This window comes from Sparus aurata, chromosome 23, assembly GCF_900880675.1.
Source record: "Sparus aurata chromosome 23, fSpaAur1.1, whole genome shotgun sequence".
NCBI lineage: Eukaryota > Metazoa > Chordata > Actinopteri > Spariformes > Sparidae > Sparus > Sparus aurata.
This window is the reverse complement of record NC_044209.1, coordinates 11,355,433-11,377,455: the sequence shown is the minus strand read 5'-3', so window position 1 is coordinate 11,377,455 and position 22,023 is coordinate 11,355,433. Positions and strand designations below refer to the sequence as shown.

General features: G+C 45.4%; 1 protein-coding gene across 1 annotated transcript; it reads left to right on the top strand.

The window, feature by feature from the left end:
* The first annotated feature begins 1,781 nt into the window (after positions 1–1,781).
* LOC115576371 (sphingosine kinase 1-like) lies at positions 1,782–21,664 on the top strand. Its single transcript, XM_030408945.1, has 5 exons — positions 1,782–2,460; positions 9,441–9,590; positions 12,316–12,410; positions 14,044–14,159; positions 15,560–21,664. The coding sequence occupies exons 1-5, from the start codon at positions 2,034–2,036 to the stop codon at positions 16,467–16,469; spliced, it is 1,698 nt and encodes a 565-aa protein (XP_030264805.1). The 5' UTR covers positions 1,782–2,033; the 3' UTR covers positions 16,470–21,664.
* Positions 21,665–22,023: the final 359 nt, after the last annotated feature.

Sequence of the window (22,023 nt, the reverse complement as noted above, 5' to 3'; positions counted from 1 at the left end):
ATTCGAACTCAGAAAGTAAATATTTCCAATATTGATGAGGTAATGATACAAAATCAGAAATATAAGTGAACAAACATGCTGTTCTCAGAGGAAGATAAGGTCCCCAGAACACGGCTGAATCTGGAAAGGTGGCAGGGTCCGCCAACGGGGTTGTCCTTTAAGGTCTGTTTGTTTATTTAGTTTATTCAGTCATGAAAACAAAGAGAGTTTGTTTAATTAATTGTGTTTACGCATAAAAATCAGCCAGCCTTTCTCTTCTGATTAAAATGTCTTACCCAAAACTACATAATGCACCTTTAAGGCACAGAAAGGTCACAATTGAATGCATTTAACTGGGATAAGCTTAAAATTAAGCTTTCATATTGTTAAATGAAGAAAATATCGTCAACTCTTTTTTTGTTTTTTTGTTTCAGTATTCACCAAATGAAATAGCCATAACAAATACACTTTAAAGCACCAAGTGGACTGACTAGCATCCTGTTAGTGATATGAAAACCACACGTGCTGCCATTCAAGAGAACAATGAATTAAATCCTATATCAACCTGTCAACAGAACATTTTATAATGCAGTCCATTTCTAGCATGTCAAATGTAAAAATGATGTCACAAAGATAAATGTGCCCTCTGTATCAAAAAGAAACATGATACAGCCTATCAATTGAAGATACAAATCCAAAGTGCATGAGTATTTTACTGCCTCAAGATGCGACATATTAATAAAGTAACAGCTCACAGTCAGGTCTGGTTTTTTTTTTTTGGGGGGGGGGGGGGGGGGGCAGAAATATGCAAACTAAGTCCAGCAGCCTGTAAACTGGTTCACAAGCACATGTGTTATATAACCGAGGCTGATAATTTGGACCACGTTCAACAAATGATTTGAAAATCTCTGATCTTTTCTGGAGGACGTTTAGGGGCGCAGACTTTGAGGGTATAAATATTTAACAGACTCATTAGGCCTTTCCACTTAAGGCCCACCTCTTCTGTTGTGTCTGGTGTAGTTCTGTGGTATTCTTTGAGACAAAACAAAACCCAAGCATGCCAAAGTAAAGGGAAGGATGATCTTTGAAGCCCATATGTTTCAAAAATCAGAATCAGAAATCAAACTCTTAATGATTATTTACAATTTATTACGCGTTTTAAGCATTTGTATACATTAAAAAAAATTGATAATAAAGAACAAAACCCCATTACTATATTTGTGAAGGTTGTTGTTATTGTTTTTTTTAAAAGTTGTTTTGGCAATGTACTTCTTATTTCTCTGTTATTTTTATTATTTTGTTTTAGTTTTTTTCCTTTTTTGGCAATGCACATTTTGTTATGTTCTCTTTGTTGTTGTTGTCTTAACTTGTTTGGGCATTACATTTTCTATTTGTTGTTCCTTTTTACGGCAGTATACTTTATTATCATTTTTTGATTTGATTTGATTTGTGATCTTTTCCCCTTTTTTATTGACAATGAACGTTCATTATGTTGTTGTTGTTGTTGTTGTTGTTGTTTTACTTGTTTTGGCAATATACATTTTTGTTTTTTGTACGTGGGGTTATTTTTTTGATGTAGTTTTGTCAATACAGTTTTTCTCTTAGTTGTAGTTGTTATTGATGTTCCTGTCATTTGCTTTGACTGTATAACCTGTCAGATACAAACTGAACAGGTTCCTGTGCTGATCTCTGTCATAACTTCTGACATTACTCGTTTTGTGGGAGCTAAGTTCAAATACAGGCACAGGTGTGAGACACACGGGGGGAAGCAGCAGCAGCAGGTTGTGTCCTGCGGTGTGTGCAGACTTCACACAGAGTAGGAAGTGTTTCCTGAGGAGCGGGTGGAGGGACGACGCTCAGCTGCGCTCTCCTCCACCTCCATCACTGCCATTCCCCTTTCAGTCACTAGGGAGAGACTCTGGACTGGGGGAAGCTGCTGCTGCTGCTGCTGCCTCGCTCACAGGGTCCCACAGCAGGCTCTCAGGATCACAGTGTGAGCCGCACCGCCATCCGCACACCGGCCTGCGGGACGCGTCGTACTCTCTCCGTCCGGGATGGAGAAAGACGCCTCTGAACCGGACCCATCCCGCCAGCGGAACGGGGTCCTGGGCGTGCTTTACGGGGAGTTCAGCGACACGCTCAACGACAGGGTCCGGTACTCGGTGAGCCTGACGGAGAGCGCCCTGACCATCCAGAGGATCTCGGCGTCACCCGGCCGGATGAAGGTGGTTTTTAACCTGACGGACTGTGTCGGCTGCCGGGCGTACCGAGGGCCGGACGGCGCGGACGTCGGCGCCTACTTTACCGCCTATTTCTACCCGTTCAAGGGGCGCTGGATGAGCGCCGGGGTGGCCCGGCAGAGAGTCGAGCAGTGCTTTCGGGTCGCGCTGGTCCAGGACCCGCTCGCCAACCTCCAGGAGGCTGAGAGGTGGGCGAGAGCCATCAGAGACGCGTCCGCGCTGCAGGCGCCCCGGAGAGACGGTGAGCACTGAGAGACATTAAACATGCAACTTTATACATCACAAACAAACAGGCCCGTCCGGGGAATGGGTTGTTACTGTAATGTGAGGATGAGGATTATTCTGCCACATTAGTATTCTGATCGCAGTGTTTTCACTTTTCTTTAAAGGACGTAATGTTGGAGAATACATGTAAATCAGAAGAGAAAGATCTGACTCAACAAACTGAATAAACAAACTCTCTTTTGTTGCCAAGACTGAATAACTGACCCTAAAGGACAACAGTTTCATACTGTTTTTCACTTTGTTTACATGTGGCGGACCCCGCCACCCTTCTAGCCTCTATCACTGTCCTGGGGACCTTATTTTCCCTCTGAGAGCAGCTTGTTTATTCAGTTACATTTCCGAGTTTTTATTATTACCTCATTAATATCGTACATATTCAAATTCTGGGTTTGATTTCCTTCTCCAAAACTACAGACTGGCCCTTTAACGTGATAGAAATCTTGCAACACCTCAGCCGCCTTCCTGATGCCACAAACAGGTTTGGCGGAGAGGTCGCGCACATTCCTCTCTGCAACCTGCTCGACCTGCCGTGAAAGGTGATCCACCTGCTAGCAGCAGTTACCTCTTCCCCATTCCTTACATTCATTCATTCATTCATTCATTCATTCAAACCATGATGTAGGATCTTGAGCAAAACTCCCAAAAACTGATCACTTAAACAGTTACATTCTCTCCTGATCCTCCCCCTTGTCAGCTGAGAGCGCAGCCGCCACCGTGTGCTCGGGCTTCATTATTCCTGCTCGGTGAAATTCCCACAGAGACCTTCGCTGTTGACGGGTGGAAAAAAAAAAAAAAAAAAATCACATCAAAACAAAAAAGCCTTGTTTTTTTCCATCCGGCTCGTCTAATTAGGCCTCATCGTGTCTCGCTCTGTTTAAGATGCAGACTGTCCTCAGGTTCCTTTGTCTTCCGATCTCATTAGCCTCTCTGCGCTGCGTCCCGGTGTACAACGAGACAGTAATTAACATGAATACAATGCGAGGAGTGTTTATGTAGCTAATTAGCCCATCACTCATTTGGGGAGGAGAGTGGTGATACTTGCTGATGATGAGACAAAGCAGTTTTTTGGTCCCAGAAAGATGATCATTAGAGGGGGGTGCAGATTCTGGTGTGAGGTTGTGTCAGGTCAGGTCCTATAGAAATGTTGAAAATATAAAGCAGGCACGCTCTCCTGGGCAGCCAGAGCCCGGGGGGAGCGGATATTTGACCTGACAGTGACGAATTGGGAATGCTGGTTGCCATGTTGGATGGAGGGCGAGTGCTGCTGTGGCGGGATAAGGAATGAGGTCGCCCTCCTGGTTGCATCCTCCAGGGGTACGCTGTGAACACAGAGGGGATGGGTGACGAGGGGAGGGAGGGAGACTTACTGCCTCCCTCTGGCCCGCAGCCAACAGGAGTTTGGGTTTCAGGGGCCTGGACGCCAGGCGGGCAGATGGTAACCTGAGAGGTAGCTGGGCGGCCCACCCCCCTACTTCCCCTCTTGCCCCCGTCCCCGTCCTCTTACTGGACTCATCAAAGAGCTCCAGCTCGGGAGGTTTTGCAAATCACACATACTAATGAACCCAGATCATCTAACGGCTCCGCATGCTCCCCTCTCATCCCAGATCTCTTTTCTTTTTTTTTTTCTTAGCCTCTTCACACGGCGTCTCAGCGATGATGTGCTCATATCACTAATTTATAAGCTTGTTTTAGCATTCCAGATCCAGGCCAGCCAATAATACAGTATTTAACAGCATATATTATGCGATTTCGAATTGGCGATGTTGTGTGGTAATGGACGCGGCAGAATAGTGGCCTGTCCCTTGTAGAGGGTGTATGAAAGTCAGTTGCGATTCACTAATCCCTCATAGTGTGTTTACCCGCCCCAAGTTAATTGCATGTCATCTCATCTGGCATTGCAGATGGAAAAGGTTGGATTAAAAGTGCAACTGCAGCGCAAGACTGGCGTTTAGTCGGAGGGCGATCGCTGTGACGCACTTTCGCTGAAGTATAAAATTAATAAACACCAAATACGTGAAGCTTACAAGTCGGTCCGCCAATTTACTCGAAGCACCGCGAGCCTCTGAGGCTGTCTCTGTCTCGGTGAAGGTTCACTGGAGTGAATGAGCCGTAAATAATGAAGTGGCACACACTATGATACAGTCCTGCACACGCTAATGGTCTGCTACAGTATCCCCCCCCCCCATCTGCTCAGAGGAACCACAGTGGGATAGCATGCAATGGGAACGCGATGATTGTTACTTGATTTGACTTTTTTTCTACCACTGGCTGCTTTTATTGCTGCTGGATGGTTCCCTTTTCTGTGTTTCCAGCAGCTGCTCGGAGGCCGGTTTCAGATTTAACATTTATCCGTTGTGGATTCCTGCGTTCCATTCGATCCCTTCATGTGCCACAGTGTGCTCATGAATGAGCCTTACGGGGGGAAAAAAGGGCGGGAAAACAGACAAAGGCGGAAAGTAAAGCACATGAGGATGAACTTGCAACATAAAACAGGGACTCACGAAGCTCAAAACTCAGGACCGTGGCAGACTTTTCAATCAGCACAGGGTTGAGTAGAATATGACTGAATTTCATTTACGGGCCAACTTATCCCTGACAATGGGTGGATGTAACAAGTTGGTGTATGCAGCGGGGAAGGGGTGCGCAGGGTCAGGTGTGTGTCTGTCAGCGCTGTGGTCTCTGCTCCCCGAGGCTCAGCCGCTAAAATGCGTCACCAGACGACCTCTCACCCCGGTCCAGCATCTCGGTCCCTCAGGAGCCTCCGTCCTCAGCTCTGTGACACACAGCCGTGATGGCCTGTCAACACCACCGCCCTCCTCCTCCTCCTCCTCCTCCTCGCCCCCAGGCCTGGTGATGCCTCAGTGGGCAGTTGTGTTTGTACACTTGGACCTCCTTCCCCCTCCTCTCCAGCAAACACTCGCCCAACCTCGGAATGCGGCTTGTTTGCAGAGCCGTCCGGTCCGGTTTGGATGCAGAGTCGCTCCCGAACAAGACAGCTTTCAGTGAATAAGCCACATATTTGTCTTGGTGTCACGGTTTAACAAGTCCCACCTGTGCCGCAGCGCCAAGGTCCACCGTTGCTTTATTTAGCATTTTTCTTGTAGCAATCAACTGAAGCTGAAGCTCTTGTCAGCTCTGCGCCTGTTAGCGCCGTCACACCCAGCCTGCTCATCGCCTTGGCTGCCTGTTTGTGTGTGTGTGTGTGTGTGTGTGTGTTTGCCCACTTGTAACTGTGAAATACACACACTGCAGTCGAAAGTTTGCTTTGCCGGTGTGACGGGCAGGATCCGCCCGCAGGAATCCGACTTCACATCGCAGATAAATTTCACACACACCCTCACTCCCCCCCCCTGCGTCTGTCATCCTGTCACACACACACACACACGCACACACACAGCTCAGGAGGAACGTCTGCGAAAAAAATAATCATGAATTACTCAATGCAGTATTGAGCCGCCTTGATGTCGGGAGGCTTTCTGGCTATAAAGTATAAAAGACTTGAGATCCTGTTTGACGCATGTTAATTGACTTGCGACCGCTTCAAAACAAGTCGGTGTCCATTTGTGACCTTTCGTCTGTGGTTTCGTGTCACTGCTGGTCATGTCAGTTCAGACTCAGAGTGACCTTTGTTTTCTTTATTCACAGAGGCCTGAAGATGTCAAATTCTTTCCACGATTCACTTAAATTATAAAACATTTTGTGTCATTTTCTTGTCCATGCCCTGTTATTACTCTTGTCGCTCCTCAGATCTTACCTTGTTGTGACCCCCCTCATCATGGTCTAGCATTACGCAGTACGTAAAATAAGCAGAACAGAAACACCAATTAGGTCGGACCGTATATGTTTACACGTTATAGTTATAGCTCTTCTACCCGGAAAAGGACTGTTGTTAGCGCGTGATGAATGTTGGTGGTTCGGTCTGTTTAGCTCGCAGGATTTTTTGGCCGCCCTCGCTCTTAACCGGATGCTCGCGGCTTGATGTGGTGGATGGAGTCGCAGAAGCACGTCTCCATCGCCCGCAAGCAGACGTCATGACAGATAAAGGGATCAGAACATTTCTCTAAACTTTTGCGCGTAGCTTGTTTACTGTACGTGGGCCGTAGATCCATTCAGAGCTCACTCATCCAGATTTCGGTTCAATTACATCGCAAGAAATGATTATTTTCATTATAGCTTAATCTGCTAAATGGGCTTCTGTCTTGAAATTGCTTCCGTTGTCCGCTCAGCACTCTAAAATGTGTAGATAGTCACTTTGTCACCACATCGGACGGCTCACATCAGTGAGGGAATATATACAAACGATTAATCAACCATCAAACTAGATGACATGTAGAACCACGTCTTAAATTCTGAATTATGTCCTTCGATTTACGATACAAAGAATAAGCGATCCAACAGGATTCCAGCCCTCTGAGTAATTCAAGTCAGCGGAGTTGAAAAGCAGCGAAAAGTGATCTGAGTGGAGCCCGTCGGGGTGAAGCTGCGGCGTCGCAATCAGACTAAATCTCCGTTTCTCTGCACTTTAATATTCATCATTCACTTTGAAATCAGAGATGTGAGTCAGAGGTCTGGTTTCTTCCGACAGAAGGTGCCGGACAGGACATTAAAAAACATTTCTCCACCTTCTCCGTGCTTCATTCAGGCTGCGTAAACTCCCGGTGTCAAAGTTAGGAAAGGAAGCCGCTGCATCTGTATCTGTGCAGGTTTCGATCTTGCAAGGGTATGCCGTCATTCGGCTCCGCACACTTGACTCCAAAGCTCTTACAAAAGCCAGTTTCCACTATATTCTGGAAGTGCAGAGAGGAGCTTTTGTGTCTGAAAGCTGCATTGTGCTCTGACACAAGTGAGGAAACAATGGTGACCCTGTGTGGGTGAATGGAGGCACAGTCTGGCGTGTGCCTGTGTGTTTTCGCACTCGACGCTCCCTCGCCCTGGTGGGTTCGCGCCTCTTTCCCTGAGATATTTTTGCACCTCCGCTGGGTCGCGTCATCACCGGCTGGATGAGGCAGAGGGTGTCGGCGGACGCAGGTCACACAGTACCTGGAATATTAAGGCAGATGTTCCTCTCTTCTGGTAATTTCGTCCGCCTGATACCAAAGCCGGCCTCGTCCGCAGCCAAATCATGACGGTGGGAACTGATAGTGAACTCTCTGTCCTCTACCCCCAAAGTGGATTTGAGTTTTTGTCCGCTCCGATTCATTTGATATGGTCTCCGGTGAGTCTGTGTCTGCTTTAAAGGTCAAGGGCGCATGCGGAAGAATCCACCTCTGGAGGAAGCATCTCCCCGCAGTCACTTTACAAAGCTACGAACCTTTTAGTGGCCGCAGCTTGACAGGGAACCTCAGCCTCCCACATAAATATGGAATCAAAGTGAATGGGAACTTTATGAGGTGGAACAAATAGCTCACTGCTCTTTAAGGTAAAAGTCATAGCTATTAATGCAATGAGACCATTTGGTCTTTATTAGCTTATATTACACTAGAACCATTTGGCCGGTTTTATCCAACCACTGCTCCGCCACTTGAGCCTCCATCACATCGTCTATTCAGTTTTAACCTCACAGACATGTTTTAATCAATACACCTCTGCCCCCTTTCCCCTTAAAGCAAACTTTAGCAAGCTAGTTTAAACAATTGGGGAAATACACTTAATCCCTTTCTGTCTGAGAGACTGAAAAGGAGATTGATCCGTATCCCTTGTTTGTAAAGCGATACCCAAAAGTCAGTCGAAGGTCACTCACATATAAATAGTATTTGAGTGAAAGTATCAGTTATTACATACTCATACTAAAGTATCAAAAGTAATTTTCTGGTAATAACGTACTTCAGTGTCAAAAGTACATGTAAAAGTAAGATTATACATATATTTGCATGTGAGTAGACCGATGACCTACCTGACCAATAATGTCATTTTTTGGGAAGGCCAGACAATTTTTGGGGAGTTTCCACTGTTTACCTGGCAGCTCTTCCTGAACTAAACCACTGTCTAAAGCTGCAACAATGAACTATTTGTGTAATGGATTCATTGCTTTAAGTATTTTATTTTTAAAGTCAAAATTCTACGGCTAGATTCCTCAGTGTAAATATCTTGTTTCTAAAGACGTCGTCTCGGGCTTTGAGCAGCCTTTCAACATTTTCTGACATTTAATGGGACAAACAACCTATGGATCAGTCGAGAAAGTGGCAGGTTCATCGAGAATGAAATAACTGTTAGTTGCAGCCCTGTCAGAGGTGCTGCCAGGTGGATGTTGTTACCGTTGGCTAGCTCCTAGTGCTAAGCTAAGCTAACCAGCTGCTTGCTGCGGCTACATATTTAGCTAGGACACGGACACGAGAGTGGTTTTGATCTTTCAAAGCTAACTCTCTGCAAGTGAACAAAGCGTTTGTTTCTTTTAATCCACTATACAAAAGTGCAACATGAAAGACTTTGTCACCACAAATAGGGGCAGCTATCACCAGAGTAATCGCTAACTGCTGCTAGCTTTAATTAGTCATTTAATCTAATTGCTCTCTTTAGCTCTATTACTAGAATTTGAGTCTTCATGAAGGCAGTGGAATGATCGGTAAGTAAAGAATGTGTGCGGCAAAAGATGCTGAATGATTGTCAGCGAAGTGCAGTCACTCCATTATTCTGACTTTACCTATGAGAGACATAAGCAACAGGAGCACTTCCCTTTGAGGATTCACAGAATGTCACAGAATTGCTATTAATATTCGGTACGATCCCGACTGACAGGCCCCCGCAGAAAGGAGCACGTCGCATTAACATTTAGCATTGTCTATCTGAACAGCTGTCACTGCGTATGACTTCAACGTTTCATGCTCTTTTATCCCCGGAGAGGGACGTGCCTGTTCTTATACATCCTTTGAAATATTTCATCATGCATAACGAGACCCCTCCTCATACTCCTGCCTCGCCCCCTCTGTCTCCCTTTAGGTGCGGTCTATACGGAGGTGCGTCGTCCCTGCAGAGTCATGATACTGGTGAACCCTCACAGCGGCCGCGGCCAGGCTCTCCAGCTCTTCACTGGCCACGTGCAGGGCATGCTCACCGAGGCCTCTGTGCCCTACACGCTCGTCATCACAGGTCAGTAACATTCACTCACACACACACACGCACACAGACCTTTGAGCCCCTCTTAAGGTCACCCTGACATGAAATAAGGTTGAAGAGGATTAATCCTCCACAGAGTAAACAACTTCCATATTCCGCAGCGATGGTACTCGTGATGATGCATTATTTGTGTAGCGCCAGATTCCGTGGGCCGTGCGTGCGCTACATCTGCAGCCACTTCAGCACACGTACACTGATACTCATTAAATTCTCGTTTCGGTCGGCCCCCAGCTGCTCCACATTCTGTATGAGTGGCTGGTGGCTTTTTGTGACCTTAAATAGTGTCATGTGTTGGTTACTGTCGGCGGTGGCTCTGAACTCCGAGCGACCCCTCTCTGAATACCAGCCGCGAGCCGCCGGGAAACACGGAAAGGCTTTAATGCCCGAAGGAGGAAACATGCGCAGTGCATCGTTTAGCATTCGAGCTTTAAAGGGGCCATATGCGGTTTTGGAGAATAAGTTCAAACTCAGAATTTTTGTATTTTTTCCACAACTGAATAAACAAGCTGTTCTCAAAGGAAAATAAGGTCCCCAGAACACGGTTTGATGCTAGAAAGGTGGCGGGTTCCGCCAAATGTAAACAAAGTAAAACTGTATAAAATTGTGTTGTCCTTTAAAGTCAGTGTGTTTATTCTGTTTATTCAGTCATGAAAACAACGAGAGTTTGATTAGACGTAAAAAAAAAAAAAAAAATCATTTTCTCATTTAAATTTCCACATACTGCACCTTTAACTTTCATCCACCCTCGCCTCTGCGGGCCAAGGACCAACAGTTTGACAGGTAAGACTTTACTGTCTCTTTCAGCATCACCTTTGAACATCTGAGACAGATTAAGACAGCAGAGACGGGGGAAAAGGATCGAGAAGCTGTGTTTGTGTTTGTTTACTTGAGAAAGGGTCCTGATGGGTGTGCAGAGTTTTTTGTGCGGCCTCCAGAGGCTTAGAGGAAGGTCAGCAGCTGGACGGTGATGGAAAAAGACAGAGTAATTACCGGCGGTGACCCAGGCCGAAGAGGAGCAGAGCGGAATGGAAAGGGGAGGCGGGGTGGAGAATGGGTCGCCGAGGGCCTTCGGCGGTTGGACACTGGTCGCAGGAGGTGACGATGAGCGGATTAACTGGCACAACCCATTTAGCCAGCGCGCAGCTCCTTGATGAATGTATCACACTGCCTTTGCCTGAGGAAGGACAAGTTCCAGCGGAGGCGCCTCTCGTGTCAGCGTGTACCTTTTACATACTGTATGAAGCATGCAGTGCACCGAGCTTCAGCCTTACCCTGGCTGACCTCAGAAGAAGGCACGTGGATGAAGACGCTGCGCTTAGAGCGAAACCGCTGGAATGAAACGGGGCGCTACGAACACATTCAACCTCAGAATTTTATTATTTACAATATTAATGAGATATTACTACAAGCTCAGAGATATTTTTCTTTTCCGACAGTGATTAAACAAACTGTTCTCAGAGCAAAATAAGGTCCCCAGAATACTGTTTGAAGATAGAAAGGTGGTAGGGTCCGCCACATGTAAACAAAGTAAAACAGTATGAAACAGTGTTGTTTATTCCTTTTTTTTTCAGTCATGAAAACAAAGATATTTTTTCTATATAGTTTATTTAGGCATTAAGATAAAATCTGTCAGTGAAGACATTCGTCTTTCTTCCCCAAAACTACATAGTGGACCTTTAATCCCAGATATCAAGCGTGTATTCATGTACGGAGTCCTAATTGTCAGCTTTAATCTTTATCTATAATCTGTCTTGACAGTGTCTTCAGGTCTGCATTTGGCAGTGACCCCTGTGAATAAGGAAGTGGCTGGGAAGTAAAGCATCAGCCGGAGCCTCTCGGCAGGGTTTCGAAGTGCTGAGTCAGCTTTTTGCAGTGTAGTTACTCCCTCTGCCTCTGTCCGTCAACACAGCACCGCATCACCGCCTCCACAGCGCACGCGGCAAACAAACAGCAGCGGCAACAACCGGGGGAGCACCGACGGGAGACAGGGAGGGAGAGATGGAGGGACAAGTAGAGGTTGAGCAAAGTGAAAGCAAAGGAAAGTAGAGGACAGTTGTTTTCATTCCAGTCCTGTCCTCGATCGATACGTGGAGCTGAAGCGGAAAAATATTTCCTTTATGATGGCTGTCTATCGATACCAGCCAACTTATTTGCTGTCTGCCTTCCCGTCTCTCTCTCTCCTCTCTTTAAAGCTGTCTCTTCCACACACACACACACGCACGCGCCCCACTACACTCGGGAGTCTCGCCTGCTAGGACTGTAGACTTTAATGCTGGCAGGATGGGCCGCTGAGACCTCCTGCAGAGGGACCCACTCAAGGACGCTGCCAATAAAACTAGGCTGAACAAATAGCTTGGTCCTCCACCAGCCGCATTAACCAACACTTAGTGTACACTCACGTGCGCACAGTGAGCGAACACACACACACATGCAGATATTTGTCGGCCACAGATGCTTGCGGGGCAGCTAAGCTGCCTCGGAGCTGTTGAGTAGCCCCTGGATGGGCTAATGTGATGTGAGGAAACTGAATCTCTTTTCTGCCTAATCTCCCCTGATCCTGCCCCAGAGGCTGGCCACGGAGGCAGCGTGCCTCTTTCTCTGCCCTTGCCCTTGTTTTTTGTTTCGACCCCTTTCTTTTCCACATATGATGTTTTGGGTCACTTATTTGTCTCTCTCGTTCGTGTTTTTTTTCCGTCAGAGCACCAGAACCATGCACGGGAGCTGGTGAAGAAGGCGGACCTGTCACAGTGCGACGCGCTGGTTATCATGTCTGGAGACGGGCTGCTGTTTGAGGTGCCTGTCTGAACTAATTTCTCTGTGATATGAGAACAAGTGTAGAGGATTTAAAGTGCCTAGATAAAATGGAACAAATCAAAGAACTAAAATGAAATACAGCATTCACTGCTGTATGTATTCTCTTTCTCTTTGCATGTGGCAAAATCAAATAAAAACAACAATTATTTGGCTTCCTATGACTGCTAGAAGTCACTTGCAGAGGTTACTCAATGTAAGGCCAATTGAAGTCGCCCACAGGACACTGATTTATTATGAAGGGCTGTCCGTCACGGGTGCCGTCAGGTTTGTAGGCAATTATAATCTCTGCCTCCGAGCTGTGATTGGACAGTCGATTTTTTCTACACTTTGGCATCAATGATGCATCTCGCTCTTAAAGGAGACGCATTACGTTCATTTTCAAAACACATCAGTTTTCTCACACCGTCCAGCATTGCAGCGCTGTATTCCCCCTCTGTCTGAAGCGCTCTGTTTTAGTTCCTGTCTCTTTAAGGCCCCCAAACTCCTGAATATATAGTCCGCTCTGATTGGTCAGCTCCCAAACGCCTGAGCCAGCACCGCTAACAGCTTCATCGCAAACTAGCTGTTAGGCATGAGATTGTGCAAGTCTGAGACATGGTGCCGTAGTGTGATGTTGAGAAGTCGCAGAATTAAAAGGCTGTGCCACTGATGAGGTGTTTCAGAAGCAGCTTTTCTGTGGAAGAGAAGAGTTTTTTGTTGGTGTAGACTTTGAACTTTCAAGACCTTTTAAATGCGTGAGATTATATATAAAACACTGAAGAAAAGGAAAACAACAAAAAAATCACAATAGGTCTCCCTTAAAAGTCCATTATGTAGAATTTAGTGGCATCTAGCTGTGTGGGTGCAACGAAAACAAGAAAAATGTTGTCTCAGCCTCCCAAAGTCAAAATGGGGAAGGCCCCTTCTAACTTCAGCATTTGGTTGGTGATTCTGGGCCTCTTTAGACACATCTGTAGATATATAAAGCCAATCCAAGGTAACGAAAACAAAACAATTATTAGTTTCAGCTAATAAATTAAACAAAAATTAAAATATCTGAATATTATATAACATTTCTTCCAATAAATTCAGCTAATTCCAGCACGCTGGACTGTTAGATAAGGTTCTGTTGCATCTCCTAATGGAAACTAATGACTTAAATGATTAATGCTTGGCATTTGGCTGCTCTGTGATGTGATGACAATGTGTATTTGGTTCACTCCTTTTCTTAGTTTGAGTTGTTTTGTTTTTTTCTGCAGCTTTTTTTTTGTTTTGAGCATTTTAAATCTTCCATTAATCAATTAATCATAGATTGAACTGAAGATTGAAACCCTCTCATTCCTGTTGCTATTCTTAGTACTTTTCCGAAAATGTCCCGTAAAAAATTAATTTGTACTCAGACAAGACAAAAGAGCCCTGTAGCTGTGATTCTACTGCCTACAATATCTGCAGTCATTGGGTTCTGTAGATTCATCATCATAATTTACTTTATTGGTTCAGAGTTTACTCAAACAAGGAGTGTGAGAGCAACTGCATCTAACAAAGAAACACATTTCATTCTAACTTTTGTCCACACACAGATTCCACTTTCTATTTGACTCCTTTTTTTTTCTAATTGTTCTTGTTCATTAAGGTGATAAATGGTCTGATGGATCGAGAAGACTGGCAAGAGGCCATCCAGATCCCTCTGGGTATTCTACCAGGTGGCTCTGGCAACGCCCTGGCTGCCTCTGTCCACCACTACTCACAGTGAGTTAGTCCATTAATGAGTCATTTAAATGCATGGACTACCAGCACAAAAGGAGAGCAGAGAAGAACCTTCCTGGGCCTAAAAAAGAATGATTTATCTCGTTTCTGTGTAATTATGCCAAAGGCTGACTGGGCACATCATTCCCCTGGAGGGAGGACAGACAGAGCAGACTGGAACTGCTGCGCTGTACAGCGGAGGTCATTTCAGGCTTCCAATAACTCTCATAGGAGTGATGTAATGGGTTTAGAAACTTGCACATTATGAGTGATTATAGTACAGAGTGCAGCTGTGGAACCAGTGGTCCCAGCACGGGCCCAGGGTATCATCTCCATCTGCTGGCTAGCTGTGGGCACAACATCAAAGAAAAAAGCAAATGCATATTCATCACCTCAGGGGTTTTTTTCCCCGACCTTCAAGCTGCAGGTGTTGAAGGGACTGTAGCCAAGAATACTGTGGTCATGAGTTCAAGTGTCCCCAATTGTTGCTTTCCTTCACCAAAAGACGTGTCAAATGTCTCTCCCTTAGCCTCAGCTGTATTTGTGTTAACTGCTAATTAGCAAATGTTGGCATGCTAAAGTGCAAAATGAAGATGGTGAACAACATCAACACTGTAGCATTGATTGGGAGAATATTAACATGCTAATGTTAGCATTACCTCAAAGCACCAGTGTGCCTGAATACAACCTCTCACGCTTTGCTTGGAGGGATTCTGGCCCAGTCCTCCTTATAAAACTGATGCGATGTTTCCAAAAAACCTTTCAATTGAAAACAAATCTGGACTTACATGTATGACCCACCTTTTATTTTTTGTTTCATTTAACAGGTAGGACAACAATGTCCTGTAGAATTTGCTTGTACAATTCATAGTTCCATCAATGATTGCAACCTGCCCTAGTCCCATCCAGGACCCTGCCAACACACTGTGTCACTGATGGGATGACGTTCTTGGGCCTCTAGCTTAAACCAAAAAAGTCCCATATCATAGTCAATCATTTGCACAACCCTTAGTGAACTTTAGACAAGCAGTAAGTCTTCTTGGAGAGTCATGGCTTTCTCATTGCTGCCCTTTGGATGGTGGATGGAGAAGATTGACACTGGGCAATGCAAGAGAGGCCTGTAGATCCTTAGATGTTACCCTGGGGTTCTTTGTGACCTCCTGGAGTATCTTTCCCTTGGAGTGATTCCTCCACTGGGTCTTTATCCTGTTTCTCTTGTTTTAGAGACTTGAATGAAGATGTGATCACTTTTTAATGTCATCTTTACACAGAAACAGAGAAGAGGTTCTATAGGGTTCAACGACTTTCTAGAATCATTGCACAAATATAATAAATGCATATACAAACCTCTGTTGTTATTGCACAATGATTGCCTTGTACTCTTGTGTGTAACCATCTTTCAGGTCGCCTCCTGCGTGGAACGAGGAGCTACTACTGAGCTGTGGTTTCATGCTGTGCAAAGGACTGGTTGGCTCCCTTGACCTGGTATCGATCCACCTCTCTTCTCGGCAGCGCCTCTTCTCCTTCCTCTCCCTGGCCTGGGGTTTTGTGGCTGATGTCGACATCGAGAGTGAGAAGTACCGCCATGTCGGAGCGATCCGATTCCTGATGGGCACCCTGGTGCGTCTCGCCACCCTCAGAGTCTATCAGGGCAGGTTAGCGTATCTGCCTGTGAAGGAAGGGCCAAAACCTCCAAAAGGAAGCATCAAGGCAAACCATCCCCCCTCCACACCTCAGCACCCCTCGCTCTGCTCCTCCCTTCCCTGTCGGCTCATCCCCAACACCTCTCCAAACCAGAACTCTCGCCACAATCATAACAGCACAAACTCAAACCACAACACCATCACCAACTCCTCCAACAACGCTTTAACCACCAAGAAACCTGAGACTCAGAGTGATGGCAAGACCAGAGCCCCAGTGGACTCTCTGCTTCCTGGCCTGGACCAGCCAGTCCCAGAGAGCTGGACAGTGGTCAAGGAGGAAGACTTTGTTTTGGTGTTGGCGATTTACCAGTCCCACCTGGCTGAGGACCTTTGGACAGCCCCTGGTGCAACGGCAGATGATGGGATGATTCATCTGTTTTACGTGACAGCAGGAATCTCCCGTCCCGCCCTCTTGCGCCTCTTCCTCGCCATGGAGAAGGGTGCCCACTTGGCGTGCGGTTGCCCGCACCTTGTGTACGAGAAGGTGAAGGCCCTGCGGCTGGAGCCCATCTCTCCACAGGGCATGATCACTGTGGATGGGGAGATGGTGGAGTACGGGCCTGTCCAGGCTCAAATCCACCCAGGACTCGCCAGACTCATATGTGGATGAACTTGGATTATCTCTAATCTTTTTTCTGGCTGTAGAGCTTTCTAGTTTGGCCTTTTATACTCAGCGTCAGCTTTCTTTATGTATGCTGTGTTTTCAGAAGTGCCAAAGACATTTTATCAGCCTCTGGAAATTCCTCTATTTTTCTACCGAAGCAACTTGTCCTATTTTTATGGACCCACCCCCCGCCATCCCCCCATCCTCTCTTTCTCTCAATGTTTGATTCAGGGTCAAAGCCATGGATGGTTGTTCCTGCTGCTGGCTGGTCCCAGCTTAGAGAAATGGGGAGGGATTTTGTGTGTGTGTGTGTGTGTGTGTGTGTGTGTGCATAAGATGGATCTTTACGCGTGTCTGTGTGCACATGAGTGTGTTTATGTGTGCGATTGTGCATGAGGAGCTTTGGCACATAGCGGCGCGGTGCGGTGGCTGAGGAGTGCATTGTGCACTCTGCTGTCTGACCTCATAAGCATGACACACGTGAAGAGAAGCACATTTTTCCCGTCCTGCGAGGCTCGTGGACAAACCACACCCCCTTGTCCCACCGTACAACGCCGGAGCAGCAGGCTCCCTCCTGGGCAACCAACCACTCTAGCAACATCGCCTCCCCCCCTCAGCCCGGAGCTTTTTCTTACTGAGAGGATATAAATCCTCTGGGGATTTGATGTTGAAAAATCTTTAATCTTTGCATAGCTTATATAAAAAAAAAAGAAAAAGAAAAAACTCGAACAATACCAGATCTCAGCATTAGTGAGTTCAACCCCCTTTTTTCTCCCGTTCTGGTGTGTTGTTGTTGTTCTGTGTGTGAAAACTTCCTCCAGCTGATAATGAAGTGCAGGTGGAGCAGAGAAAAACTTGGCCTGGCTGAGTTTACACCTCCGATCCATTTCCTGTCCTGTCCGCTCCCTCACCCCGCTTTCCCGTTGCAACCATCATCAAACCATAGGAACCGCCTACACTCACACATAGACACACACTCTCACTTCTCTCCCCCCCTCCTCCTGTACGCTCATACACACACATTCCTGTGCATCTCTGCAGCACTTAGCGAGGGGGAGGGGTATGGTCTGCTACTGTGCATATGATCCCCTCTCCTCTTGCCATCTTAAGATTGTACTCTCTCTCTCCCTCCTTTGGTTAATGAGCCATCAGCACCTAATGTGTCCTTAATATGAAGCTTTACGTCTGCAAAATCGAGTCGGAGACGGTTATTTCTTCTTTTTTTTAATCGTGCGAAAGCTTTTAAGTGAGTTTCAGCATCCAACGCAGCTCACTAAAGTGGATATAGCGGGGTTTCACACCGGATCAGTCAGCGTTGCATATTGAGAGGCGTGCAATCAATGCGAGCTGCAGGGAGTCAAGTGCTCTGCTCCGCTGTGTGGCCTTTTGCAGCTGGTCTGCCGGTGCTGCGATGATGAGCATTAGTGCACCGGAGCAGAGGAGAGTGCAAATGTTAGCATCATCATCAGCGCCCCCTTCGACACTCACACACTCTCTTGCTCGCACACGACAGTTTATTTCAGGTCACGATGGACCACGCTGGAAGTGTTGCACCCACAGGTACGCAGCAGCTCGGATCCGTCCTCCCTGACCTTAGAACAAAAATCATCTTCTTCAATTCGAACAAAAACAGAATGTCGACAGCCTAAAAGAGCTCAAGCTGTGTGACTGCTGACGCAAAACACAAAAACACCTCTTACGCTCAAATCGAAAAACAGGCTAATGGGGGTTCAAGGAAACGCTGATTAGAAGCTTTTCAAGGTTTCTGATGAACACATCACTGTCATCCTGAGTGCAGTAGAGTCAATGCAGCGAGCTGATGGCGCACATTTTTTTCCTGCTGCTTTCTGTTGAGCTTGTGAAAGGAGGAAAGTGTTGGCGGCTTCCACTGGAAGAAGCGTCAACATTAAAGTATCTTCACATAATGAAAATAGAAAGGAGGTCTGCATAGGGACTGTACGGAAATTATTGTGGCGTGGACAAAAAAAGGCTGAAGCTCTGTCGGTGGTACTGTATTTGGATGCTTCATTTTGACTGAAAACAAAGTTGCTCCACTAGTATTATGGAGGTAATGTATACAACACATTTGGGCTGGGCTTTGTTTTTCTGTTGTTTTTTTTTTCATCTTTTTGATGATTGAAATATTGTATCTTTCAGGAGCAGAGGAACTGAGCATTAATAATCAATACCCTGCACAATCTGCAAGGTTGTCAGCACTCAACGTCAGACTTTAATTATCAGTTTCAGCAGAGATCGAGCACACAAAATCACCTCCTGCTGTTTTGCTGTTTGTTTATTTTTCCTGACCCTGATATCTGCAGACAGATGCCTGCTCGCAGCATGAAAAGGGGATAATGCGTCGCCGACAAAAAACAACCCGAGAACTGAGATTTGCCATTTTTCCGTCTGTTCCACTCAAATGATGGATCGATCTAGACATTTTACACATCATGCAAATCAATCAAATACATGTGACATGTCTCCCAGCCTTTAAATGTAACTTTACCATAGTCCTGCTGTGTTGCTCTTAGACATTCTGATATCTGGGAAGTCTGGGGGCTCAGTTTCCACCCTTTTTTTGTTTTGTGTCCGTAATTACAGACCCCCGGTGGTCCAGGCAGGGAAATGCATGTCTTTACGGAACGGTGGGAGGGCTAACCGCTAACGTGAGGGTAAGTGCATGAAGCGTTATCGAGACAAGAACAGGACCAGTAGACCAAAATTTACCTTCCAAGTGTTAAGCCAGTTTTGTGAAATATTTTGTTAAAAAAACATACAATAAAAACAAACAAACAAAAAACGTGTGAACCTCTGACGTTATGCATGCACATTATGACTCAGCTAGCATGCTACCAAAAAGTTAGTTAGCTTAATACGCCGGAGGACTTTTTAAGAAAAATATAGCTTTGTGAATGTGAATATAGCTTTATTACATTCATTAATCAGTCAGCTAATTCGTTGACGCCAACTTCCTGTGGCACTCAATTTCTGCAAAGTACTTGAGGCTGAAAACAAAGAATAGGAATGAACGGACTTTGTGTTGTGGAAATGAGGCGTTAGTCAGTCGCTAATAACTCAGTGTAAAGCCCCACATTGTACTGTTTCTCAAAACTAGCATATCTGCCCTATTGGCTAGCTGCCCATTGATTGTGTAGAGGGAAATAAAGCCCAGATGCACCATTACGATTGGTGTCGTAAAGTTTTTTTAATTTATTGTTTTATTTTCTCATTCTTTTATTTAACACGTAAACTCACAGTAGAAGTTGGATTAACATATAAATAGCTATAGCTAAAATGAGATGGGATGGGGGGTTCAGCTAAAAGAAGAAATATAAACCCTCCCCTTTTCTAATCTTTTCCTACCCCCCAAATAATTTTTGTACAGTCCCTTTACGAACCATGAAATACTTGAAGTCGACCTCTTCCATCTTCAGTCTTCACTGCAGTGCCGATTTTATTGCCTATAACTTGATTTTTACACATCTACACATTACATCCTCTGTATGATAGTCGTGCTGTATCTTCTACCATTACTGTATCCTCAGTGGAGATATCCAGGTGCTCTGAACGCATTCTCATGTTCTGCAGGCTGCCCCCACATGCGCTGTCCATTACTACATGCATAAAGTACATCCCATAAGGGTAGTAGATTAGCTATGCAAACGCCTTGTCATGGCTGCAGATATCTGGAGTGAGGGGTCCCTCTGCTGGACCCTCTCTCTCTCTCACACAGTATTGCTAGCTGAACTTGACATGGAGGGAAGATTTTATTTTTTTTATCTTGAATTACATCCTTATGTCGTACTATACAATCTCTCCAGACTGCCACCTCCCTCCTGCTTCTTGTATGAATGGATTAGTCCGACAGCGTTAAGCCGCGCCGCAGGAGAATTCTTCATGTGAGTGTTCAGCGACTGAAGCCAACATCCAGCTTATTGTAATTTATCATCGGAGATATGTACTTTGATACTTGCATAGAAACACAGCTGCAAATAATTATCAGTGTTGAGATGTTGGTGTGCGGTGTTGTTACACTACTGTTAACTATGGTACTGTACTGTTAAAGTGTTTATTCCTCTGGCTGCGGCAGTTTCTTTTTTATAACACAAATGTTAATATTGTTATGACATTTTATAAATAATTTCAGAGGGCGATGTCACAGAGTTTGAACTGACAAATGAAAGCCGTGACCTCCGTCGGTCCAGGGAATGCGATGAGGATTATACAATAAAGAGCATTTGTGTCACGCTAACGTATCCACACTGAATATGATTTACGAACCAGCGATGAATGTTTAAATCGCCGTTTTTGTTGTTTAAAATGGTGACGGGTGCTGGCATTTTTAGTTCGGTGGATCAGAGGATCCACGCGGTTACGCCAGAATGTGTTGCAGTGTTGGTTTGAAAAAGATACGGTGTATGTGTTGTGTGCCACTTATTTGAAGTAAGTGCAAATAGGAAAAACAAATAAAAATAAATACATTCTTTAGAAAGTGCCTTAGCCACGACCCAAGACTGCAGAGAGGCGGTGCACAGAATGAAATGCTTGACGTTCTCACATTTTAGACGACTGGAGACTCAAATGTCATACGGTTTTGTTCCGGGAGTGCAAGAACATGATCGCAGCTTCATCAGCAACTGATGGAAGTGAAAAGGCCATATTTCAAGGTTGAACAACAAATGTGATAGGCTAACCCAACTGCTTCCGTTAAGACAACAGCAAGCGTTAGCATTTAATCACTTCCTAGCTTACGATACCGTTTGATAGCGTTACACATTATTATGGTGGGCCAGTGCTGATGGGTTGTTTTCCATTGAAATATGGCCCGATGTCACTCCAGATTTTCGCTACCAAACATCTCTTTAGTTGCCGATCAATTGGAAAGCGGACATTCTCCCGGCATCCAAGCTCCCCCACCCTGAGAGTGTTACTTAGGAGGAAAATGGCCGCCCTGTTTATACGCGCTTACGATTCAAACACAAGGAGTATCCTATATACCGATTCTTATTTCAGGCTGTATGATCTGTGAAGCGTTGCAAGTTGACTGGGTTCTAAGTTTTAAACATCCATGGAAGGTTGTTAACATACATGAACTGGCTGTGAACAACCAGGTTTTGGATCATCTTCTGTTGTTTTAATGTAATTCTTTGTTTATAGACTTCTTTTTTAAAGGACCAATAAATAAATTCATACAAGGAAAATGCTTCATTTTTGTGTCCTTTCCTTTCTTGCCATTTAGAAGATATTCAGGACGATTTGATCATTGGATACTCTGTAGAGTAGTGAGTGCGCAAACGGGTATGGCCATCTTCAAACCCGCCCCTCATCTTTTCTTAACTACACAACTTTAAAGTTTCGTACTGTGTGTTGTATGGTTGTGATACTACTGCAGTGTCCAAATCTATCCACAGGCAGACAAGGTGAAACCACCGCCAGCCGCACCAGAGTAGACAGGAATGACTGGAACTGGGTAACAGTGATCGGAGAATGAAAAATGACTCAAATGCTCTGCTTCTGACTGCTACAATACGTGTCTCCAGGACCACATTTTAGCATGATG